This window comes from Myotis lucifugus, unplaced genomic scaffold (assembly GCF_000147115.1).
Source record: "Myotis lucifugus unplaced genomic scaffold, Myoluc2.0 scaffold_1, whole genome shotgun sequence".
In the NCBI taxonomy this organism is placed as follows: domain Eukaryota; kingdom Metazoa; phylum Chordata; class Mammalia; order Chiroptera; family Vespertilionidae; genus Myotis; species Myotis lucifugus.
The window spans coordinates 2,469,117-2,494,820 of NW_005871049.1; the positions used below are offsets into that span (position 1 = coordinate 2,469,117).

A 25,704-nucleotide genomic window follows, 5' to 3' on the forward strand; every position below is an offset into this window, starting at 1 on the left:
GCGTCGCCATCCCTCCGAGCCCAGGACTGTGGGGGACCCTACGCGCCCCAGCTCGGCAGCCCGGGTTCTGCCGCTTCCAGCCGGGCGATCTTGGTTTGCGAGACTTGTTCGAACCTACTCCCCTCTTTGGGGAAATGGAGCGGCCGAGACTGTCAATGCTGGGATTGGGGGCGCCGGGAGGAGAGAGACTGCGGCCTAACAGGGCGGAAGGTATGCCCGGGGCCTCTCAGCCGCGGGCAGGAACGTCGTTCAGTCAGGCAACGCTCCGCAGGGCCCAGGCTCGCGCGGGTTCTAAAATGAGGACAAAGCCCGCCCGGATCTAGCGTGCGCGCGCCGACGTGGCCAATAGGACGCCGGCGCAGGGTTGAGTGACGGACGGGTACAGCCAGTGAGCATGCCTCTTGTTGCGAGGTGGCCGCCCCGGCTCCGGCATTATAAAGAGCGCCACGAGTCGGCATTGTCAGGCGGCGGTACCGTGCGGGCCTAAGCAAGTCTTTTGGGCGGTGGGTTCCGTGCAGCGGTGGTCGAGGAGGAGCGCGCGAAGTTGCGGCAGCTCCGTTGGCGGAGGGAGGGGAGACCGGGCAGCGCGGGCTTGAGCGCGGCGGAGCCTCGTGGCACCTTCCCGGCGGGTGGGGACGAGCGGGCCTCGCGGCGTCACCGGCGGCGAGGTGAGCGGCCGGGCCGCGGGCTGCGGGGGGCAGGCGGCGGGAGCCGCGCGGGTCTGACGTGCTGTGGCCGCTCGTTGCAGGAGCCGCCGCGCTCCGGTCTAATGTCGGAAACCGGTGAGGAGCAGCTCATGGAGACGACGGGCGCCACCGAGAACGGGCACGAGGCGGCCCCCGAAGGCGAGTCGCCGGCCGGGCCGGGCAGCGGGGCCGCGGCGAGCGCCGGAGGCGGGAGCGCGGCACCTCCGGCCGGCAACCAGAACGGCGCCGAGGGCGACAAGATCAACGCCAGCAAGGAAGAGGAGGACGCGGGGTAGGTGCGGCCGAGGGCCGACCGGACGCTGCCTTTGTTCCGGGGCCGCCTTTTGTTGGCGCCACGCGGCAGGGGGAGGGGCAGGCGGCCGGGGCGGCTCGGGCAGCGGACTCGTTCTCCGCGCCTACCCGCTTTGCCGCCGCTCGCGCTCGAGTTTGTAGGAGTTTGTTGGGTCGATTTTGGCGCCGCCCCGGGGCCTCTCGCGCGGCGCCAGGGACGGGCCGGGCGCCCGGAAGGGGAGTGCACTGGGGCCTCGGGCCCAGCAGGGCTGGGCCGCGCGGGGGCCGCGGGGGCGGAGTTGGCGCGTGCCCGGGCCGCGGACTCCTTCCTCCGCCGCCGACCGAGGGCGGAGTTACGGTCGGGGCACCCGGAAGCTGCTGGTTCCTTGAGAGCGAATTTTCGGAAGTGGCGGGGAATGGCGGAGACGGTAGCCTTTTGATACGTGGTTGTTACACAAATTGCTTTCCGTTGTGAGCGCTCAGAGCCTGTACCCCGGCCAGGTTGTCCTTCCTTTCCCTCGCCCAGTCGGCGTTTGTTGTCTCCTGAAACTTGGTTAGCGTCAAAGTTGAGTTTGGGAGAGTACTAGAGATTTAACATCTTCCAAAGATCGAGCCCTTGCAGCCGTGGGCAAACTACGGCCCGCGGGCCGGATCCGGCCCGTTTGAAATGAATAAAACTAAAAAAAAAAAAAAAAAAAAAAAAAGACCGTACCCTTTTATGTAATGATGTTTACTTTGAATTTATATTCGTTCACACAAACACTCCATGCTTTTGTTCCGGCCCTCCGGTCCAGTTTAAGAACCCATTGTGGCCCTCGAGTCAAAAAGTTTGCCCACCCCTGCTAGGGGCTCAAGGGAGAGAGTCTTGTTCCAGGTTGTGGCTTTATTTCTGATCTTCTCAGTGAAAGCTTTGCTAGGGCCAGTCCTCCTAAAATCACAGCTTTCTTATAAGACTTGTTGCTATGTGTCTCACCCTACCATTTCAGAAAAATGTTTGTTGGTCACCTGAGCTGGGATACCAGCAAAAAGGACCTAAAGGATTATTTTACCAAGTTTGGAGAGGTCGTTGACTGTACAATAAAAATGGATCCCAACACTGGCCGGTCAAGAGGATTTGGGTTTATTCTCTTCAAAGATGCAGCTAGTGTGGAGAAGGTAAGCTGGGTACTTTATATAAGGAGTAAATTCTAAGGACGCTACTCTTGGAGCGTGTAGCTTGTGTGTTCTGCACATGGTTGGTGCTTTGAGGAAAGCAGCTCCTTGTAGTAGGGTAGTGAGTGGGCTGGAGTGGTACAGGAAGATGAGAGTGGACATTTGCCTTCCTCTGCCTCTTCTGGACACTGCAAACACTATTGTGAGGACTGGAGGGGAGTCCAAGGTTGTTACGAGATAGGCATTTTAGCTTCATTTTACAGAAAACAAGCTAAGGTTCAGAAGCTGAAGTAGAAAAGCTCACACAGGTGGCTAAGTGTGGTGGAGTAAGGATTCTGAGCCCAAGCAGCCCAGTTTCCTTCAGTCACTGCGGCTTTACTTCTGGAGATAGGCCTTCAACTGGAACTGCCGAGGCAGGAGGAGGGGGTACAGGATAACATGGGAAAAGTCGGGGTGGTGAGGACTGATTTACAGGTAAACCAGCTGTGCTTGACATTTGATGATTGTTGGGGTTAGAGTTTGGAGGGGATGAAACATTTTGTGTACCTGTGTTGGGGTTCCATGGCTCAAAGAGAAGAGCCTTGTATAGCGTCATGCTGCTGAGTTAGAACCCAACTTCCTTCTGTCGGAACAGGTCCTCGACCAGAAGGAGCACAAGCTGGATGGCCGTGTCATTGACCCCAAAAAGGCTATGGCCATGAAGAAGGAGCCTGTAAAGAAAATTTTTGTGGGGGGTCTGAATCCTGAAGCCACTGAGGAGAAAATCAGAGAGTACTTTGGCGAGTTTGGAGAGGTGAGTGGCCTGCCCTCTGCCCTGAGGTGGTCTTCCTGGTCCGTGACAGCCTTGGCTGACTGGAGGAGCCCTCCTCAGCCAGGCTGCTTTATCGTTCTCTGGCCTTCATGGACCTTTTCTCCATCCAGTTCCCTGTGAGCCCTGGGGAGGTACTGGTCCTGAGCTTTGCCTGTGTTTACAGATCGAGGCCATTGATCTTCCAATGGATCCAAAGTCAAACAAACGACGAGGTTTTGTTTTCATCACTTTTAAAGAAGAGGAAGAACCTGTGAAGAAGGTTCTAGAGAAAAAGTTCCACACCATCAGTGGAAGTAAGGTAAAGTGTCTGCAGTTAATGTGTGTGTGGCCTCTTGCTGAGAGAGGTCTGCCCCTTGCAGGTGTGGCTTAGGGGTTGGGCTGCCTCCAAGGGCTCTCCAGGGTAGTGAGACTCTGTTGTTTCTCTGAAGGTCTGCTGCCCTGATTGGGGGCAGATGGTCCTGGCCTGCAAGGAGCTCTTAGCCTGGCAGTAAAAACAGAGTAGCATGCTGAGTAGTCTCTTTAAAGCTAGAGCTTAAGATGGTCTGAATCTAGAGTCTAAGATTTGCAGTTCTCAGAAGATTTTGGAACTTCTGCCGTTCACTGATTTCTTTCCCTGGCAGTGAAGTCCTGCTTACTATAGAAACTGCTGCAGAGCTTTTCTATCTTATTGCTTCCAAAACCAAATCTTTATTCTTCTCCATCCCCTTTTGATATTGGTTTAGTCAAATCCATCCTAGCAAGATCCTTCCCAAAGAGCCCCCAGGGTCCTGGCTCATTTATACCCAGGGCTAGTTTGCCTTTGAATGAATAGAAGTGAGAAATATAGCTGTTACCACCCCTGAACTCTGGTCTAGAGAGAGGGTAGTATGGCTTTTTAAAGTATTCTCCAGGTGGCAGTTGCGTGTTGAGGGTGTGGCAGGGTGTGACAGGCTCTGTCTGTGCTGGAGTGGCAGCCAGATAAAGTTGGACAGGTAGGGTGGGGCTCCTGAAAACTTCAGTACCCTGGCTGGGAATTTAGAAAAATTGGATTGGACTCTTAAATTTCATGTAAAATGAGATTGGATCCTAGGGGACATTTGGAAAAGACCATCCATTAGCTAGCCCAGTGGATAGGGGTATCAACAGGCCTTTTTTTCTGCCATAATGAAAAATGGGCAGGAAGAACCTATAGGGCAGCACTAGTCACTGCTGGCAGTGGGTCTTGAAATACTGTATTTAGTTGTATGAAATACTGTATTTAGTTGTATATTCAGTAGGGTAGAAAACATCAGATTGCATCACTGGTGGGGGTAATTTGCCAGTTTTACAGGAGTATGCTTATATGGGGACAGCTTATGTGGAATGTTTTTTTCACTGGTCTTAGTTGGGGGCAAAGTATGTGTCGGTACTTTTATTTCTTCAAATTATAAGAGAAAGTTCATTTAGAAAGTTAGAGGTAGTAGAAGTGAGCCAGCTGGGCTGTGTAGGCTCAGAAAACAAGTTAAAAAAGCAAAAGAAGGGCCCTTGGAACTTAGGAGAGGGAAAGGGAAAGGCATAGGGGGTGGTGGTGTAGGTGTAGAGGGGCACATGAAAGCTAGGGAGGGAGAGCGTTTTTTTTTTTTAATTTTATTTTTATTGAAAGTATTACAGATGTCCCCCCTTTAAAAAATTTTTATTTTTAAAATTGATTTTCAGAGAGGGAAGGGAGGGAGAGAAACATTGATGTGAGCGCAGAACATCAATTGGCTGCCTCCTCCATACCCCCACCAGGGATTGAGCCAGCAACTCAGCAACTTGGGCATGTGCCTGGACTAGGAATCAATCAGCAACCCTTCAGTGCACAGGACAATATCCTACCAACTGAGCCACACCAGCCAGGGTTTTATTTTTATTGTGTTCTTTTTTCAGTGTACTTTTAAAAATACACTTCTAATTTATTTAAGCAGGAGCACTGGAAGGTTCCTGACCCTACCTCCACCCACAGTGGGCAGGTTTTTGAGCTAAGCAGAAACAGACTCTGGGGGACATACATAGGGCTTTTGGCCCATCCCAAATACAGACCAGTGGTTGGGGGAGGGGCAGCGGTAGCAGTCTGGCTTCAGGCAAGCTCTGCCCTGAGCCTCAGTGGCTTTCTTCCTCTGTAAGTTGGAAGTCAGGGTCACCACTATACATCTGAGTAGGATGCTTCATTTTTTTTTTTCTGTAAAAAAAGTAAAATCAGAAAGTGTACTTATTCTCTGGCTCTCATCCGGGAAGCCTCTGACCTCCCTGCCTAGTAGGACCAAGGTGGCACTAGACCTGACAGTTGGTGTGTTTTGCTATACTGAGCTGGCATTGGCCCTGCTGTCCCTCTCCCAATTGTTAAACGGAGCTGTCCTAACCCTGGTTTTGTATCCATCATTCCCAGTACATTCTCTGGGGGAAGGTTTGAGCCAAAAAGGCTCTAATGTGAATCTTGGTTTGTTTAGGTTTTAGTTACGGTTCTCAGAAATTCTAGCCCGAATGTGGTTTCACACCCTACCATATTTTATTATTAAGATGGACCAAGTCTGAATGTTTGTAAATGAAGGTCGTTGTGCACAGTCTCTCCCCAGAACTTGTCCCAGTAGCCTGACTTCCTGTCCTCTTGGCTTGTAGTGTGAAATCAAGGTGGCTCTGCCCAGAAAAGTCTATCAACAGCAGCAGTATGGCTCTGGGGGCCGTGGAAACCGCAACAGAGGGAACCGAGGCAGTGGTGGTGGTGGTGGAAGTGGAGGAGGTGAGTGGAACACCGATGAATATGGGCCTGGTTTCCCTGCCTGCATGGAGCTTCCATGCCTGTCTTGGGGGCTTACTCTGGTCTCTGGTGTGGCAGGGTGGGCAGGGACAGGAATGGCTCTCCTGGGTCCGGGCTGAGCTGCTGCTGGTTGGAGTGGAAGAGCCCATATTTCCCATGTGGTTTGGGGCCCCAGGGCAGCGGAAGATTTATATTATACTTTGAGATGGGAGGGGGGAGGGGCCTGATGGGCTCTCTGGCTGTCCTGAGTCTTGGTCCACCCATGGGTGGGTGGGCGGGCAGAAGGTAGGGCAGGGCTGTGCCAGGCGCTTTATCTCCTTCTGCCCTAGGCCCTCTGACTCCAAAGCCTGAACTCTATCTTTTTTAAGGCCAAGCTGCCAGAGAGGGTTTGGGTAATCAGAGGGTGATTTGAGTGAGAATGAGTTCCTGCCTCTTTGGCCCTGAGAGAAGTTAGGTTCCGTTCTGTCTTCCTCTGCAGCTTGGGTCTAAGTGCAGTCAGGTTAGGGCTCTGTTATATCAGGACAGCAAGCCCCTTCCTTGGCTTCTACTTCTGAGTTGCCATAGTAACCCCGCCACCCAAAGGGCAGGATTTCCTCCATCCTAGCTCCTACGTGTGCTAAATGGTCCATGGGCCCCTGTGCCCTGCTCCCCCCACAGGTCAGAGTCAGAGTTGGAATCAGGGCTACGGCAACTACTGGAACCAGGGCTACGGCTACCAGCAGGGCTACGGGCCCGGCTATGGCGGCTACGACTACTCGCCCTATGGCTATTACGGCTACGGCCCCGGATACGACTACAGTAAGTAGGAGAGAGGGAGGCCCCATCCAGTCACCCACCTGGGAGGCAGGACAGAAAGTGCAGGGGTCACTGGCAGCAGGGGCTTTTGGAGTCAGACAGGCTGGGCTTTGTAGCCTGCCCCAGGGGTGTTGGCTCTGGTGAGGATTTGAGCCAAGCGCCTGGCACAGGGATAAATGTTCAATAAATCTAGCTGCTATCATTGTTGTTCTTGTCCCTAGGTCAGGGTAGTACGAATTACGGGAAGAGCCAGCGACGTGGTGGCCATCAGAATAACTACAAGCCATACTGAGGCTTCGGCAAGAGTGCCCGTCTGACCGCACACGCTTTGTTTGGATATTGAGTGAACACAAACAATTATGTACCAAATTTAACTTGGCATACTTTCTATGGCCTGTCCCATGTGCATCTTATTTAAAATTTCCCCCCTGGAAATCACTCTCTTGTTTACTATTTCCAGAGCTCTAGTTGTTTTAGGCAGCGTGTGGTGTCTCAGAGGCCAGAGCGGCTTTGTGGGCTGATTTTATTACCGGGTTACCCAGAACCAGGTGGGGGGGTCAGTTTCCTGCTGCCGCTCTGCATCCTGGACCTGTGGACCCTGGTTGTAAAAAAGTCTATCTTAGGAAACCAGTGTCACCTTTTTTCACCTTTTAATTTTATATTATTTGTGTCATACATTTCCTGTAATGGAAGTGTTAATTTTACTGTACTTTTTGGTACCTTTTGGGAATCTAATGTATTGTAAGGTATTTTACACGTGTCCTGATTTTGCCACGACCTGGATATTGAAGCTATCCAAGCTTTTGAAATAAAAATGTAAAAACCCCTAAGCCTGGGTGAGTGTGGGATATGCGGTGCATAGGACTTGGGCCCCTTTAAAGGAAGGAAATGGCTGGAGGTTTAAGGCAGCTGTTCATGGGGGTGAAGATTGTGCAGTAGGGATTCTGAGACACCTTAGAACACCTTTCTTAAAACGGGGTTCTGTCTTCCAGGACAGTGAACCTACAATCAAGGATGCCCCCTCCTGGCTGAAATGTAATAGCCTACTCTGGCAGCACCTATTTGCTGCTGGATTGGAGCACCTCAAGTCTGGTGGCAAGAGGAGGCAGCAGGCTGTGGGACTGGCTCTAGGTGGTCGGAGCCTGAAAAGGAGTTTTGTTTCCCCTCACTCCTAGAAGGAACTGGCTGGGGAGGACGTGGCTGCTCTTGCCCTCTTGCCTCAGCCAACAAATGCAAACAGTTGGAGATTTTCTGGCAGGGGTGTGTGGAGAGAGTTCAAGGTAGCCAGAGCCTCCCAATGTTGGAAGTACCCTATGGGAAGGGGACATCACTTGGAACAAAATTTACAAAAAAAAGAAGCTTGGTTTCCTGGGGGGTACAGAACAGTTCAGGAACCCAGTTGTGGCCTACTCACCTAGTAAAGGACATGACAGGGCAGGGCTACCACAGGGCTGGGGCCTTAGCGTCTCACAACTTCTCACCTTTTCTTCCATGTCTGAAAAAGACCCCATGGCCACCCAAACTGGTTAACCTTTCTCATCTGCTAAAGGCTCCTCCTGCCTTCAGTGTCTAAGCTTCTTGGATGGCAGTTTGGAGTTGGGCTCACTGGATAGGGCCATGATCCCCCACACTTGACCTATATGTATGTGGCACCAGCCACAGGATCAGCAACAATATTCCCAAAGGATAAAGCCTGCCCTCAAGTTTCCCAAGACCCAAATTCAACCAGAGGCTCCTATAGGAAACCTAAGCTAGTGTGCCTCACCTCATCCAGCAGGTTTTATACCACTTCCCAGTTGTGTACAGGGGGTTGGCCCTCAGCTCTGGAGCCCTGGGGGCAGAAGTGAAATAGCCCAGAGGTGGAGGACAGGGAGGGGTGGTTCTGATCTCCATCTAAGAGACGGGACTTTGCCTATTTAGGGGGCTACCCCTGCCCAGAACTTTGCATGCATAGCCCTTGGGGGTGGCTCAGCTCCCACCTCCCCAGTGCTTGGGAAGCCCCACCAGCACAGGCAGAAATAGAAGTGACCTGGGCTAGTAAGACCCCCTCTCCACTTGAGCTCCTTGCTTCCTGCACTGTCCAGAGGCTGTTGCGCCCCCTTCCCCTGAGTGCACTAGACCATTGAAGCTGCTGGGCTGGGTCCTGGGCACATGGTCAGCTGGACACGGGGCTTTATGCTTACCTGTTAGGATGGCATCCAGCTTTGCCACCACATGTTGTACGTTGTCCAGGCTGAAGCACATTGGGGGCTTAAACTTCAGGACATTCCTACCAGGGCCATCAGTGCTTAGCAAAATGTAGTTCTCCTTCAGCCTGTAGGACAGGACATAACAGAGCCTTGCTACACCACCAGCCCAGGGCCCTTCACATGGTCTTCCTGCACCTGGCTTTGGCCACTTGGCTAGGTTTCCAGCCACACTGCTCTTGGAGCCCTTCACAGGCCCCCCCTGCCCCCTGCATGGGGCACTGGCTACCCCTTGCAAAACTTTATTTCCATCCTTTGTGCCCTGGTGTGAATGGCTCATATGGACCTGGCCCTGAGAAGGGGCATAGTCTTAACTGCCCCTGGAGTTCCAGTCTAGTCTGTAGTCCCTGCGTTTCCCACTTCATGTATGGTTTATATGATGTGTATGGCTTGCTTTGTAAATGTATGGAAAATGTCCAACATTACAAAGTGGTACAATGAACTCCATCCCTTTATCTAGTTTTAGTAACTTCCCCTGCTCCCAGCACACAGGTAATGTAATTTCCAGACAGCTCTTGTCAGTTTAATTTCCAGTTCTTTTTAGGAGGATGACTTTACCATACTTAATACTATCATTGATACGTAAGAGAGTCATTTTTAATATCCCACATTTATACTTTTAACCTAGGAAGCTGCCCTGGCTAGGTAGCTCAGTTGGTAAGAGTGTTGTCCTGATATGCCAAGATTGCAGGTTTGATCCCTAGTTATGGCACATAAAGGAATCAGCAAGTGAATGCATAAAAAAGTGGAACAACAAACCAATGTGTTTTTTTATCAACGCCACCCCCACCCTCCCCCAATTCCACCTAGGAAGGCATTTTGGCTACTGAGAGAAGGGGTCTAACATGATTGTAGAAGATAGAACTGATGAGGGAATCATTGGTCAGTTGCCTCCTGTACACCCCCCACCAGGGATTGAGCCTATAACCCAGGCATGTGTATTGACAGGGAATCAAACTGATCAGGTTCATAGGTTGATGCTCAACCACTGAGGTATACCAGCCAGGTTCCACTTACATTTTTTAAAGTTTATGTTAAGTCTCGTTAGGAGCCATGGTGTCCCAGACTATGGCAGTGCTAGAAAGAATAGGCCTGGCCTTAGCTTGTTCGGTTCAGTAGATAGAGCATTGGCCTGTGGACTGAAGGGTCCCAGGTTCAATTCCAGTCAAAGGCACATGCCCAGATTGTGGGCTCGATCCCCAGTAGGGGGTGTGCAGGAGGCAACCAATCAGTGATTCTCAATATTGATGTTTCTTTCCCTCTCTGAAATCAATAAAAGTATATTAAAAGGAAAAAGAATAAGGTCTGGACTTCAAATTCAGCTCTACCACCTACTAGTGATGAAACACCAAATTCTTGGTAACAGATTCCTAGCTGAACTGGAGAAATCACAAGTGGCTATGAGATGGAGGAAATCAGGCTGGGCCTCAGATCTGATTCCTTCCAATGGGCCATGCTGGATTCCTGAGCTGAGGCTGGGGTGGGGTGAGCATGGGGTAGCTGAGTGGGCAGATGTGTCTGACCAGCAGAGAGAAGGCAGGGACTGGATAGTCACTCAGGGGAGGAGTCAGTCTCAAAAAACTTCACGGAGGGGGAGATTTTTTTTTTTTACAGCCTTACTGTTTTATGTGAATTCCAAACGCAGAATGATACACATTTCCCAAAGATTTTTTGAGGTGGGGGAAAGGATAGGCGTGAGGAATGGAGATAAAAGGGGAGAAAGGTGCTGAGGCTGGAGTCCTACCTGGATTCAAGTGAAAAATGTGAACCGGTTTGGGCAGGGGGCTTCTAAGTCCAGAGATGATGCTCCATCTAGACATACCCACCCAGACGAGCAGGAGTCCTGTCCATCCCCTGTCCCTGGTGTGGCCCTGGAGAAGCTCTGCAAAGGCAACTTGCTTGAAGAAAAAGTACCTGGATACCAAATAGTCAGCTTCTTCGGTGGCTGGCGTCCTTGTGGCCTCATCTTTGATCAAATCCACACCAATAAAAAGTCCGACACCCCTGGAGCAGAAGGTGACATCTCAGGAGTCCAGGCCTGAGGGACCACGGGCCTAACACTTGCCCTGTGCCTGGGTCTCAGCCAAGTCCCATTGGAAAGTCCACCAGGGCTTGTACCTCTGTCTCCTGGGGACCGAGTCACAGGAACTGGTGGTGGTGGTGTGTGTCTAGGAAGTAATTGCAATGGGGAGGGGCCCTCACTTTTGACAGAGGAAAGATGGAGGGGCAGCGAGTCAGAGCTACTTGATCCTGACTTTTCCCCTCCCTAGAAGTGCCACTTTGGACAACAGCCCCTCTAGGTGCTTCACTTCTTTCCTTGTGGAGACTCCCACCATCCCAGGTGTTAGGAGGTGAAAGAAGAGATGACTCTAGGCATCTTGCAGGTGCTTCGTTAGTGGGCGGTGACTTGCCCCAAGCCTCACCTGATGTCCCCGATGATAGGATGCTTGGCCTTCTGCTGTCCGAGGAGCTCCATCAGGAAGCTGCCCACACAGGCAGCATGAGCCTGCAGCTGTTCCTTCTCTAAGACATCCAGGACGGCCAGCCCCACTGCACAGGATACTGGGCTGCCCCCAAACTGAGCCAGGGCAAAGGGCATGTCAGATGTCCAGCAGAGGAAGGGAGAGGGGGAGAGAGAGAGAGAGAATCAATGATGAGAGAGAATTGCCTCCTGCACACCCCCTACTGGGGATTGAGCCCACAACCCGGGCATGTGCCCTGACCAGGAATCAAACCATGATCTGTTTCATAGGTCTGTGCTCAACCAGTGAGCCACACCTGTCGGCTGTAATTTTCCTTAGTTCCCTCTTTAATTCCAAATGCACAAAAGCTGCAAAATGCTATTCTTGGAAGCACTTTTCTCATTCTGTTGAGATCTTGCTTCCAGGTGTATCCTCTGGCTCAAATATTTCCCCCTTATTTTAATTTTTCAATTACAGTTGACATTAAATAATTAGTCTAACATGACATTAAATATTTTAAAACACAGTGGTTAGACATAATTTTTTTGTTCTTGTTAAGCCTCACAAGGATATTTTTTCCATTGATTTTATTTTTTTATATTTTATTGATTTTTTACAGAGAGGAAGGGAGAGGGATAGAGTGTTAAACATCGATGAATGAGAAACATCGATCAGCTGCCTCCTGCACACCCCCTACTGGGGATGTACCCGCAGCCAAGGTACATGCCCTTGACCGGAATCGAACCTGGGACCCTTGAGTCTGCAGGCCGACGCTCTATCCACTGAGCCAAACCGGTCAGGTTGATTTTATTTTTTTAATAAATATTTACTTAAGGGAGAGGGAGAGAGAAATATCAATGATGAGAGAGAATCATTGATCAGCTGCCTCCTACTGGGATCAAGCCCACAACTGGGCATGTGTGGGAATTGAACCGTGACCACCTGGTTCATGTGTCCATGCTCAACCACTCTGTCACACAGGGTGGGCTCCATGGAAGGGAAGGGGGAGGGAGAGAGACATCGATGTGAAAGAGCCACATCAACTGGTTGCCTCCTGCAGGTATCCTACCTGCAACCTAGATACGTGCCCTTGATGGGAATAGAACCTGAGACCCTGTGGTTATAAGGCCAACAATCTAACCACTGAGGTACGCTGGCCAGGGCTGACATAATTTTGGCTCAATTTTTTATAAAAATTCTCTTTTTGTTGTTAATCCTCACCCTAGGATATTTTTTCCATTGATTTTTTTTTTTTTTAAGAGAGTGGAAGAGAGGGGTAAAGACAGATAAACATCTATGTGAGAGAGACACATTGACTGGTTACCACCTACACGTGCCCCAACTGGTGCCGGGGATGGAGCCTGCAATGGAGGTATGTGCCCTTGACCAGAATCCAACCTGAGACCCTTCAGTCCGCAGACTGGCACTCTAACCACTAAGCCAAACTGACTGGGGCAGGTTCAGATGTTCTTACATCAATGTGTCTCTTGTTGACCAAAACATTATGCTGTGCATGACTGTAGTTCAATACAATTTGACAAATGTGTAAAACTAGAACCTTCCCCACAATGAGGATACAACACATTTCCATCACTTTCCAGAGTTGTATCCCCTTTCACTACTGGCCCAGCGACCACTGATCTGATTTCTATCATTACAGTTTTGCCTTTTCCAGAATGTCATACAATGGGATCACAGAATATGTACCCCTTTGTGCCTTGCTGCTTCTGCTCAACGTGTTTTTGAAATTTATCCATATTATTGTGTATTAGTAGTTAGTTCATTTTGTTGTTGCATAACATTCCATTGTATGGACATACCACAATTTGTTTATTCAATCTCCTGTAGATGAACCCTTGGGTTATTTTGATTTTTTACTATTAAGAATAAAACTAATTAATATTTATAACAAAGTTATTTTGTAAACATACATTCTCGTTTCTCTTGGGTAACTACCAGACTGCTGGATTATATGATAAATATATAGTTGATTTTTATAAAAAACTGAAAGTTTTCCAAAGTAGTGGTATCATTACTTTCATAGATTTATGAAATTCCAGTAGTTTCACATCCTTAAAAACATTTGGAATTGTCAGTCTTTTGTTTGTTTTTTAAATGTTTTCTCATTGATTTTAGAGAGAGAGAAAGGGAGAGAAACATCAATCCGCAGCCTACTGGGGATCAAGTCTACAACCTGGGCATGTGTCCTGACCGGGAATTGAACTGACATCCCTCCTGGTGCGTGGGACAATGCCCATCCAACTGAGTCACCCAGGCCAGGCTTGTCAGTCTTTTTAATTGTAGTCATTCTAATGGGTGTGTAGTGGTATCCTGTAAATTATCTTGAAAATTTGTATGCATAGCCCCATACTTGAGATCAACACATGGACACAGACAATAGGGTGGTGAAGGCCTAGGGCAGGGTGTGGGGGTGGGGGCTAGAAGGGGTCAATGCGGGGGGGCGGGGGGAGGGTGGAGAGGAGGGAAATGGAACATATGTCATACTTTGAACAATAAAGATTAAAAAAAAAAGCTTAAAATCTTTTTCACCATAGTGAAATGAGACTAGAAACAAATAATAGAACACTGAAAAACTAAAAAATATGTGGAAATTACCTAACACACTCTTAAACAACCAATGATTCAAAGAAGTCAGGGAGATTAGAAAATAACCAGAGATGGCCCTGGCTGGTCCTCAGTGGTTAGAGCATCGGCCCATGCACAGAAAGGTCGTGGGTTCAATTACCAGCCAAGGGCATGTACCTGGGTTGCAGGTTCCCTCATCAGCCCTGGTCAGGGCCTATGTGGGAGGCAACCATTCGATATGTCTCTCACATCAATGATTCTCTCTCTCTTTCTCTCTCCCTCCCTTCCTTCCTCCTTCCCTCTTTTCCATTGAAAAGCAATGGAAAAATTATCCTTATGTGAGGATTAACAAAAAGAAAAAAGAAAATACCTAGAGATGAATGAAAATGAAAACAACATACCAACACTTATGGATGCAATGAAAGTAGTCCTTTACAGGAAAAGTTCTGTCTATAAACAACTATGTTGAAAAAGAAAAAAGACCTTGGATAATCTAACTTTTCACCTTAAGAAACTACAAAAAGAAGAGCAAACTAAACCCAAAACAAGCAGAAGGAAGAAATAATAATGATTGGAGTGGAAATAAATAGAAATATAGAAAAACAATAGAAAAAAATCAACAGCCAAAAGTTGGTTTTTGAGATAAACAAAATTGACAAATTTCAGCTAGGTTGACCAAGATAAAAAGAATGCTAACGTTACAAAACTCAGGAATCAAAGAGGACACATCACTAGTAATCTTTGAGAAGCTCTAAGGGAATAATATGTACAAGATTATGCCAACAAGCTGGATAACTTAGGTGAAATGGACAAATGCCTAGAAAGATAAAGAAATGCTGACACTGACGTGAGAAGGAATAGAACACCTGAATGGACCTATAGTAAGTAAGAACAATGAATAGTAATATTAAATTCCTATAAAGAAGAACTGAGAACCAGATGGCTTCACTGGTCAATTTTACCTAAATGTTTAAAGAATTACTACCAATCCTTCAGAAAAGTCTTTCAGAGAGATTAGAAGAGATCTGAACACTTGCCAGCTCATTCTTTGAGGCCAGTGTTACTCTGATACCAAAACCAGACAAAGGTATTTCAAGAAAACTACAGATAAATATCTCTTAAGAATATAACACATATAACAAAAGCACTTTGGGTTCCTCAATAATTTTTAGATTGTAAAGAGATTCTTGGACCAAAAGTTTGAGAACCATAGCACCATTATTCAATTTTAGGTTTTTCAAAACGTATTAACTTCTAACTAAGGACACTAAAGTTAAGGGTCATGTTTTGTGTGATGCTTACTCTTTTGATACTTATTCTGTAAACTGTGTTGAGGTGAGTTGGTATGTGATTGTTCTACATGTCCTCAAGAAAAATGTGTGTTCTCTAAATTCTTGCAGAACTCTGTAAATGTCTCTTTAAAATAAATTATTTTTTATTGATTTCAGAGAGGACAGGAGAGGGAGATAGAAACATCAATGATGAGAAAGAATCATTGATTGGCTGTCTCCTGCACACCTCCGATTGGGGACTGAGCCCAAAACCTGGGCATGTGCCCTGATGGGGAATCAAACTAGCAATCTCTTGGTGCATGGGACACTCAACCAACTGAGCACTATATATTAAAATTAGTAGGAAACAATGTAAAAGCTGTGCTTTAAGGGAAATATACAGGCTTAAATATTTATATTAACAGAGAAAACAGCCTGGCCGGTGTGGCTCAGTGGTTGAGTATCGACCAGGAAGTCACGGTTTGATCCCCAGTGTGGGGTGTGCAGGAGGCAGCCGATCAATGATTCTCTCTCATCGTTGATGTTTGTATCTTTCCCTCTCCTCTCCCCTCTGAAATCAATACAAATATAATTAAAAAAATAAAAAATAAAAATATATTGGAAAAAAGGAAAAAAAGAAAACAGTTAAGTATCCATTTTAAGAAATAAAAACAACAAAAAAACACAACAGAACAAACCCCATAGAAAGCAGAAGAAAAGGACTCAAAGAACTATTATTGTAAAAGTAAAGGGAACATAATGATAAAGATTAAAAAATATTAAGAAAGTATTAACAAGAAATATAGATTGACAATTTTGAATACTCAGATGAAAAATTCCTAAGAAAATACAACTCACCAGAACTAACCCAAGAAGAAATAAAAAGTTTCAAGAATCCTATGTAACTAAAGCCCTATGTAACTAAGTATGTGTCTGTGTAATTATACATGTATACACAAATGCACACATAAAACCCCCACAAATAAATAAAAGCACTAGTAATTCAATCAAAACATGGAAAAAAGGAAAAAAAAAACAGGCATTTCACAGAAGAAGCACATGGCCAATAAACATATGAAGAGATGCTTCACATAAGTTGAAATCAGGGAATGGCATATTAAAAAAAAAATCCCTGATTTGAGGGGCTACAACCTTATACCCCACTTGATTGGCACAAATTAAGAGGTGTTGAAGAGGATGTTGACCTACAGAATCTCTTATGCCTGCTGGTGGGATGTTAACTTGTGACCTACTTTGGGAAACATGTCATTGTCTCAAAATGAAGGTGAACATGACCAGCAATTCCACTCTTAGGTTATTCCTAAAAAAGCCTCTTGCACATGTACAACAGAGTTTATAAAAATGGTTCATATCAGCACTGTTCACAATAGCAAAAACCATGAGTACAACTGCAAAGCACATCAACAGGATTGTACAAATAAACCAAAGTAGTTTATACAATGGGATAATTATAAAGCAGTCAAAACAAATGAACTTCAGTGACAAGCGATGGGGATGACTCTTAGTAATACAATGTTAGGTGAAAAAACACACAAATCCCTAAAGACTACATACATGCAGCATGATACACTTATAAAGTTAAAAAAATGAGAATAACTAATGAATAGGGGTTCAGAGTGATGGCTACTTGGGCTGGGGGAGGCAGGGTCTGGGAGCAACCATATGGATAAATAGATGCAGGTTATTGTCAAGGTCCTAACTTTTATTTGGGATGATGGCTTCTCAGATGCTTGTCTCAGAATGAAAGTAACCAATTAACTGATGAACTAAAAGAGGACTCTGCGAGAGCAGATGATGATCTTTCGTGAGCCATGGACTGACTCCATAATCTATGTGCGCTTCAAGTAAGATAGACACAAGCACCAGGCTCCGGCTCCACTGGGTTGTCTTTCACCTAACACAACCCACTCCTTCCTCCTCGCAGGGCCAATTCCTCCTCATCCTTCCACATCCATAAGAATCCTCCCCTGCTCCTTCCATTCCTCTTCTTCGTCCTCTTACCCGCATCCCTGTGCTCTCCTGGCACTGTGAACACACCACTTCCGTTAAATCTTTCCGCACCATGTGAGCAGGGGTTTATGAGCCCATCTCCCCTCTGAACAGTGAACTTGTTTAGGGCAGAGGCGTCTACCTATGTGTCTGCTGGGTATGTGGTGAGTTTGCTGAGAGCACCAGCCTTCGTCCTTAATAACCTCTGACAAATCTCAACCATCCTGCCCAATCTTGCCATGTTTCAGGCCCCCATTCAAACTGACTCTTTTTTGGGAGGTGACAGTGTGTCCTTCGTTCCCTCAACTCTCTGTCCTTCCCTATTCTTCCCTGTAGCCCGTGTCCAGATTTGGGCTCCTTCTCTCTTGCCTGGACCAATTGCCTACCTGTAGTTTTTCTCTACACTGAGAACTTCTAAAGCATATTTCAATCTCGTCTCTCACAGACTAAAACCCTTCCATGGTTCCTCACAGCCCTGGGGATTAGTCCAGACTCTCCGCTCTTCTACCATGAGGCCATCTGCTGACCACTATGCTCCCCTCACCCACCACATAACTGCGCTCTTGGAGCCACTGAACATGCCGTGGCTTCTCCTCCAACCCGAGGATCCACTTCACTTAGGGAAAGCTCAACCCTGCACTGCACCTCCTCTACACTCCTACTGCAACACGAACGCTAATCCTAGGCCATCACCCACACAGCTCCTCATGTATTTTCATCAGCTTTTAGCACAGGGTCTTGCACACAGTAGGCAGCTTCTGCTGGAAGGGAGAGAGGGCCTCTTGTTTTCTTTCTATATAAGGCATGATCTCTTGCCACAGCTCTTGGGTTGATACTAACCTTAAAGAGGTTTGGTGTTATTATCCTCTGACCTGCTTTAACTGTTCCCCAGCCCCCACCCACCCCCACAGCATCTTAGACATCTTTGTGGTGGCACAGTGCCAGGTCTGTGGCCTTTGCTCAGATTGTCTGGGGCCTATCAGAACGCTCAGTGCTCCCCGGAGCCTTCACTCACCGTATTGAAGTACTCGACACCGGTGGCTTCAAATGCTCTCGCCACAGCTTGGGTTGTGGCCACGCAGGCTACAGGGTGGCCATTGCCAATGGACTTGCCCATGGTGACAATGTCAGGGACAAAGTCTTCCCCCTGCAGCTGGAAAGCCCAGAAGTGCTTGCCTACTCGGCCAAAGCCCACTTGAATCTCGTCTGCAACAAAGACCCCTCCAGCCTTTCGGATGTGCCTGTGGCAGAGGACAGAAGGCTGACGGCTGATGGGGGCGGCTGTGGTGAGAGGGATCAGAACAGGAGCTGGGAGGTCTTGGGACTCTGAATCCTGGCTCTGTCAACAGTAAGGTTGGGGCCTTGGGCAGATGGCTGGCCTCCTAGGGGCCACTATTTTTTCAGGGGCTTTGAAAACTCTGGCAAACAGGTGAGACGGAGGTTGTCATTTGGAACAAAGGTTGGGAAACCGCATTACAGCCCTGGCCTCCCTGGAGCTGCCCCTCCTTACTCTGCCACTTCCGGGAAGTAGCCAGCAGGGGGAATGATCTGCCCGCCCACACTGGGCAGAGACTCAGCGAAGAATGCGGCAATCTGTGGACAAGACAAGATGTCAGGAACACTGACCTGGAGGTGCTGAGAGGCAAACTGAGAGTCCTGCTGATGCTGGCTCAGGGCTGGCTCCACGCAGGATGAGTTACCATCACTGTTGCACCCCTAGTTCGGGCTCCTCATCACATCTGAATTCTTTCAGGCCTCAAACCAATTCTTACAACCTGGATGCCTCCAGACTCCTGTACTTAGCATAGCTCAGAAAAAATCCACTGATTTCTCCCCCACAAGCCTGTTTCTCCCTTGCCCCCATCTGGTGACTCCCAACTCTCCCATCTGCCCCCATCCCTGATCCAGCCCCCTCCTTCATCCATTAGTCAGCACAGCCTGACTTGCTCTGTATCATCTCTGCTCCCACTCCTTGCCATCCACCTGGACACTTCTGCCTCCCACAGATCTGCCAGTTTCTGCCTTGGCCTCCTGCCAGTGTCTTCAAACTGGATGCCTCTTCTAGTGCATCCTCCAACTGGCCACCAGGGTGATGCCTCAACTCAGACACTGAGCTCATCTTGTTTAAAACCCTTTAATGACCCCTTCTGCCTACAGTAATGACTTCCAAACTATGTTCTGCCTTAGAGCTTCTTTAGAAGCTCCAGCCGGATGAGGGAAAGGTCAATGGGGTAGAAAACTGGCCTCCCACCCCTGCTGCCACCACAGCAACCTCTTTTCTGGTTTTATATAAGTAGATGTAGAACATCTGAAACACACAGGCCAGGCTTCCCAGATCTGGCTCTGCCAACCTTTCTGGCCTTGTAGCCTGCTTGTCTCAGCTCATGTTACTGAAATCAGGCAGCACCTTCTCGAAGGACCCTCCTTCACAATCAAAACCAGCCCAGCCTGGGCCCCAGGACTCCCAGCACACCCAGGACACATCTCTGGTCCGGAGTCTCACCGGGTTCCCTGTATCTAGCACCAGCTGGCGACAGAGGAAGTGATATTCACTGTTGGCTGGGCTAGACCCATGTAAATGCAGTTACCTGCCTGCCCTGCTCCTGTGCACTGCTGACCACACGTTTCACCTCACTGGCATAGGCCTCAGCCGGATTGGGGTGGTCCTCCCGGTAGAGGCCCCGGTATGTGTCTGGGAGAGGTGCCTGTGGGGAGTGACAGCGCCATGTCATATAGGCTCAGGGTGGTCACCGACCTGTTGCCCCCTTGGGCCGTGCGTACCACATGGACCCACTCCTTCTGGCCATCCAGGTTCCGGAACTTGTAGGGGCTGATGTCGATCAGGGAGCTCAGGTGACCGTGATAAGCACTGGGGGGGAGAAGGGAGGGTGGGCTCAGGCCCAGGTGGCGCGAGTCTCTGGCCTGTCTTTGACAAGCATCTACCCTCCTCAGGAGACACACCTTTCTGCCATAGCCCCCGAGGCCTAGGGCTGGGGATGAGCACAGGCTGTGGGGTCACTTCCTGTGAGGCCGCTTCCTGGCCGTGTAACAGGGGCTAATCACTTAGGCTCTCTGGGTCAGTTCTCTCCTCTCTACAGTGGCTTCTCCTCAGGGTTTAATGACCTTAGATGTGCTAAGGCGCTGACCCTGGGCTTGGGCCTTGTGCAGCACATACTCACCACATGGGAGCCCCTGCTGTCGGAACAGTTTTAATACCTCAAATGTGGGGCCAACTCTTAACCCCTCACAAAGGTTTCTCAGCTCCCCAGAAGCTGCCCTCCTAGAAGAGACCAGGGAAAAGAGCCCCCTGGCGTGTGTTGGGGAGTCTCTGCAGCGATGGTCCCTCATTCTTCCTGCCCAAGGCACCCAAAGTTAGAGCCTCAATGATCCCCAACAAGTGGTGGGCCCAAGCTTCTGGGAACAGCACTTACTGGTCTAATACCACCACGTCCCAGTGTCCCGTGTACTGGCGGGCCAGCCTCAGGGCTAGGTCATTGGCCTCCGACCTACAACAGAAAAGGTGGGCACGGCTCAGACAGCTAAGGGCTTTCCCTCCTGAGGGCCTGCTTCCTACAGGGAAACCCAGAGGAAGGTGGTGCCCTGCCAGCAGCAAGAAGATTCTTGGGACACTATTCATTAGTCATTAGGTACAAATTCATCAAATGCCTTCCTTCTGTGTGCTAAGACTAGGGGCAAAAACAGTGAAACAGACAGACCCTGACGCTCCTGGAACTTACATTCTAGTATGTGTCACGAAAGCAAAAGACAAACCACACACACACACACACACACACACAACCCCCAAAACCCAAAAACACCAAAGAAAGAAAGAATGCTCACTTGATAAGTGCCTCAAGAGGACCAGTTGGGACCCTATTTAGATAAGGGGGTGCTATGGGCTGAAGTACGTGTTCCACAAAATTCATATGTTGAAGTCCTCAGAATGTGGCTGTATTTGGAGATAGGGCCTTTAAATAGACGATTACGTTAAAATAAGGCCATTAGGGTGGGCCCAACCTGAGTGAAGTCCTTCTAAGAGGAAATTTGGACATAGAGATACCAGGGGCTCATGTACAGAGGAAAGACCACATGAAGACAGATGGCCACCTGTAAACCAAGGAGAGAGGCCTTAAAGAAACCAAACCTGCCGACACCTTGATCTTGGATCTGGCATCCAGAACAGTGAGAAAACAAATGGCCCCCAGTCTGGGGCGGCCTGAGCTGACTAAGACAGGGGGTCAGGAAGGACTCTACGAGGAGGCAGTATCTGCACTAAAGCCTCAGGGGGAAGTTCCCAGGCACAGCAAGCAGCACTGAAGAGTTTTAATCAGAGAAGAGACATGATTCAGCTTCCATTTGAGGAGGAAGCCTCTGGCTATGTGTGTCCAATGGAGTAGAAGGAAATGAAAGTGGAAGCAAATCCCCTGAGCTTGCCAGGTTTAGCATGTGGCCCCTTGCCCATCCACAGTAGTCATAAATTAAAAGAACACACTATTTCAATGAAAAAAAAAAAGTGGAAGTGAGGAGACTAAGGAGGAGGACATGCAAGTGAGGGTAGTAGTGGCCATGAAGATAAAGGGAAGTGGATGGAGCCATCCTGGAGGGAGGTGAGGCAGGACTGATGCAGGACTGGGAGGAGGGTTTCTGCCTTGAGCAGAGATGCAGATGGTTCTGCCATTTACTAGGCAAGACAGGGTGCGGGTGGTAGTGAGGGGATGTCCTCGTGGGAAGGTCTGGGGGTCAGTGCCTAGGAAAGTAAGGGAGAGCTGGGGCCATGGTCCCACTCTGGGTGTTGGCAGAAGACAATCATGTTCTTACTGTCTTTTCGACACGTGAAGCTGATGTTCAAGAAGTCAAGGGGTGGTTAGAACCATGAGGCTGGAACACATGGGAAGCATCTGGGCTTGAGAGACAAGTTTGGGAGTAACCAGCACGTGGATGCTAGGTAATCCCATGGGAACAGAAGAGATCATGAGGGAGAGGTTCAGAGAGGACCTGCCCTGAGGCACAGAGGAGGAACTGGCAGAGGAGACAGGAGAAGCAGCCAGAAGCTAAGGAGAGTGAGGAGTGCACAGGGTCCTGGAAGCTAGACCAGAAGCATTTCTAGAGAGAGTGGAAGTACGTGTTCCACAAAATTCATATGTTGTCAGTATTGCTGAGAGAGAAAGACAAAGGCGGCAGAGAGACGACTGGATTTGGCAGCATGGAGGTCGCTAGTTTCATTTAAACTGCTGCTTCCACACACATACACACATCCAAAACTTTTCCTCCGGCGTAAACATGAATTTTTACATTTATTTGATCATATATAGAATTGTAATTTATATTTTATCTTAAGGAATATTTATTATATAAAAATGCATATCCACTCATGTATTTTTCTTACAATTCTGAAGAACTGAAAAGTATTTAAAAAAATAAAGTTTCCTTATCTATAAAATCAAGATGTAAATTCCACTTCCTAGAAATTATTGGAGGGGACTGATAAACGTACTATGTAAGTGGCAATGATAATGATAATAATACTTACTATAATCTAAATGCCTCAACCTAGGATTTGTTGGAATGTTCTCTCCCAGGATGCTGGTTCTATGTACATGTCATCGCCTGCCACTTCTGTCTCCACTGCCACTTCTAGTGTGAGCTGCCATCACCTGTCACCTGGCTGCTGAAATGGCACTTAATGGTGTCCATTCTCACTCTCCACCAGCCCTGATGACATCACCTGCCTGATCAAAATCCTCTGACTTCCCAATGCTCTTAGGATAAAAACAGATTCTTTATTTGGCTGATAAGGTCCAGGATGATGGGCCCTGTCTCCCTCCGCAGTGCCTGCTCACACCTTCTCCTCTCCCTCACTGGCTGCCTTATAGTTCCTCCAGTGTGCTGGGGTCCCATGACTCTTCTGCTGCAGAGCCTTTGCACAGGCTGTTCTGTGTGGTAATCAACCTTGATAAGAACACTTATGATGGGGCTGGCAGCACCCTTCCTCCTCATCAACTCATCTCCTAGTCAGCTCTTAGTCTAATATCATTTCTTCAGGGAAGCCTTTCCTTTTCCTCTCAGAGCAGGCCAGGTCTGCTTCTATGCCTCATTATATCCTACTAGAGGCCTGGTGCATGAAATTCATGCATGGGCAGGGTCCCTAGGCCTGGCTGGCAATCAGGGCCAATCGGGCCTTCCGGCTTTTGGCCAGCGTCTTCTTCCTTTGTTCTGCACCACCCCCTGGTGGTCAGCGCACATTATAGTGAGCAATCGAACTCCCGGTCTCCTGGTCGAACTTCTGAGGGGACACTTAGTGTATTAGCCTTTTATATATATAGATACTTTTCCTCCAGGCAATGACCCCTCTTGGTAATTTTGTATTCCTTTAAAGAATTATTTGATGTTTTTGCTTCTTATTGAGCAAGCAGGGATTGAACACTGTGCCTGTGTTTTCCTAAGGAAGAAATAAAGGAACACATTACCTTGGTAAATCCTAACTAGGATCCTAGAAGGGAGGTAATGGCACCTCTTACTAAGAGACCAGAAAACTGGGTTGACAGAGTAAGCACAGGGTCTACAGCTGGGAAGTCTGGCACCTGCACAGTGGGGGCTTCCTCCTCTGGTCCACACTCGGTCGGCTACACTATGCTGCCCACCGGTGAGCAACTCCCTTCATCTTGCTAGGGGGCCAGCTGCAGTGCACTTACCCAGAATTCAGGAAATAAAACACACAGAGTTCCTCTGGCAGGGTCTCCGACAGCCTTTGTGCGAAATCCACGATGTTGTCGTGCAGGTATCGGCTGTTGGTGTTGAGCACCTGGTTCTGTTCATGTGCTGCTTGGACCACGAGAGGGTGGCAGTGCCCAACTGGAAGAGGGCCACCTCCATCACACAGCTGACTCTGCTCATCCTAGCCTTCCAGCCCTCCCCCAGCCCCAATCTGTAAACCCAGTCAGGGAAGACACAGTATTGGAGGAAGTGGTGGAGAGGAAAGAGGGGAGCCTGAAGGCAGAGGCAGGAGACACATGCCCGTTCTGGAAAGGGAGATTGAGGAAGGATTCTGGCGGAAACCCTACTTAGAAACCCACGTCTTTGGTGGGAGGTGGTTTGCTATATGGAGGGGGATGGGAGTGTCTGTCTGTGGGCTTCACCTCATCAGTCAGAGGGGGCTGGAGGTAATAACCGCCAAAGGCCAAAGATGATGCTAACAGCAAACATGTGTTGGGAGCTCGCCAGGTGCCAGGCACAGGCAAAGCAAATTACAAGAATTAACTCAGTTAATCCTCCAAAACACTCTCAGGTGGATGCTTGGCATTATCATGTCTATTTTGCAGATGAGGAACCGAGGTTAAGAAACTTGCCTAAGATTACCAAGTTAATAAGTGAAGGACAGGGTATAAACCCAGGCGTTAGAGCCTCTACTTTATTGACTTCCAAGGTGCCTGCTCAGTCAGACTCGCTTTCCTCCCACTGGCTCTGGCAGCCCGATCTGGATAACTGAATTCCTACTTCAGTTTTCTCCCCAGGACCTGAGAGGGTCCCTGGGGCTGAAGCCCTGCCATGACCCCCAGCACTTGGCCAGGGGAGACCACTGCTGGTCGTGGCTGGACTGGCTGCTGCTCTCTCAGCTTGCCATCAGTCCCAAGTGGAACTGGACTCCCAGACAAGGGTCTCTGACTACTGCCTGGTGTAGCCCAGCTCCTACTTGGAAACTTCTACAGCGACACCACAAAGATCGGGCCCCTTCTGCTCAGCTCAACCCCCGTTCTCCACCCCTCTCTGCACCTCAGGATCACGCCCGGACCAGGTTCACAGCCTGGGCCTCCTCTCCTGCCCAGCCAGCCGGAGTGATGGTACTGACCGTGAGCCACATTGTTGATGCAATCGATGTATTCTGCTCCCTGTTCATCATACATGTACTGCCCTTGGCCCCGGACAATCTTAATAGGATCCTCAGGAAAAAAGAGTCTGCAGGAAGAGCTGTGAAGACAGGCAGAAAAAGTGGACAGCCATGTCTGAAGCCTGAAGGGAGAGTCCACCCATGACAGGCCTCCGCCACCCCTTCCAGGTTCTGGAAAGGGCAAGGAAAGCTTGAAGGGCACCGTGTTGCTTCCCTGCCTCCAGTTCCCCCACAGAGGCGAGGACTGGAAAGGAGGAAAGGCGGGTGGAGGTGGAAGCAGGTGCTAAAACTTAAATTGTTTTTTAAGTCCTGTTAAAGTTACGTGGCCTCATTCATTTCCGCCTGTGTCCACATCACCAATCTGTGTCCTCGAATCCCGGGAAAAGGTGGCCGCCCCAGACCCTTGGGGCTCCCCAAGGCAGTGTTTCTGTGCTGGGATGGGTGGGAGGGAGGCACCCCCACCCTCAAGGGCTGTCAGTCCAGTTGCCCTGCTGCCCTGTGGCCGCCAACTCCAGGCCCCGCCAGAGGCTGCCTCGCGCCCACGTCCCGGCAAGAGTCCCCGCACAGGCTCCCTCCGCTGCCAGTGAACCGCCTCCCACCCCCTGCGTCTGAACTTCAGCCCCTTAATGGGCGCGCTCGGGCCGGGGCCCAGGCTCGGAGGCAAGAGGCCTTCTCCGGGGGAAACGGGGGCAAGATCTCGCCTCGGCCGCGGGGGTGGAGGCTCGGCCCGGAGTCGCAGGGCCGGCCGAGGGAA

At 49.1% G+C, this 25,704-nt stretch overlaps 2 protein-coding genes across 13 annotated transcripts; one reads left to right on the forward strand and one right to left on the reverse strand.

Annotated features, from left to right (window-relative positions):
• Positions 1 to 393: 393 nt before the first annotated feature.
• HNRNPAB (heterogeneous nuclear ribonucleoprotein A/B) lies at positions 394 to 13,551 on the forward strand. Of its 6 annotated transcripts, none has more exons than XM_006081647.3 (8): positions 394 to 503; positions 749 to 978; positions 1,964 to 2,132; positions 2,764 to 2,922; positions 3,104 to 3,238; positions 5,557 to 5,677; positions 6,353 to 6,493; positions 6,712 to 7,320. In XM_006081647.3, exons 2-8 carry the CDS (start codon positions 770 to 772, stop codon positions 6,780 to 6,782), a joined length of 1,005 nt encoding a protein of 334 aa, XP_006081709.1. In that variant the 5' UTR covers positions 394 to 503; positions 749 to 769; the 3' UTR covers positions 6,783 to 7,320. The 6 variants fall into 6 exon arrangements, with proteins under 6 accessions (XP_006081709.1, XP_023609778.1, XP_006081711.1 ...); XM_006081649.3 differs by lacking the exon at positions 6,712 to 7,320 and adding an exon at positions 7,483 to 9,494 and having other exon boundaries at positions 421 to 668; XM_006081646.3 differs by having other exon boundaries at positions 422 to 668.
• On the reverse strand, positions 4,686 to 25,047 carry PHYKPL (5-phosphohydroxy-L-lysine phospho-lyase). Of its 7 annotated transcripts, XM_006081645.3 has the most exons (13): positions 24,912 to 25,047; positions 23,758 to 23,917; positions 20,497 to 20,571; positions 19,847 to 19,934; positions 19,654 to 19,770; positions 18,576 to 18,658; positions 18,081 to 18,306; positions 11,160 to 11,314; positions 10,651 to 10,740; positions 8,674 to 8,804; positions 7,905 to 7,985; positions 6,244 to 6,245; positions 4,687 to 5,119 (listed from the first exon to the last, which is right to left on the reverse strand). In XM_006081645.3, the coding sequence occupies exons 1-13, from the start codon at positions 24,964 to 24,966 to the stop codon at positions 5,084 to 5,086; spliced, it is 1,299 nt and encodes a 432-aa protein (XP_006081707.1). In that variant the 5' UTR covers positions 24,967 to 25,047; the 3' UTR covers positions 4,687 to 5,083. The 7 variants fall into 7 exon arrangements, with proteins under 7 accessions (XP_023609760.1, XP_006081707.1, XP_006081702.1 ...); XM_006081640.3 differs by lacking the exon at positions 6,244 to 6,245; XM_006081644.3 differs by lacking the exons at positions 4,687 to 5,119; positions 6,244 to 6,245 and adding an exon at positions 6,489 to 6,651.
• Positions 25,048 to 25,704: the final 657 nt, after the last annotated feature.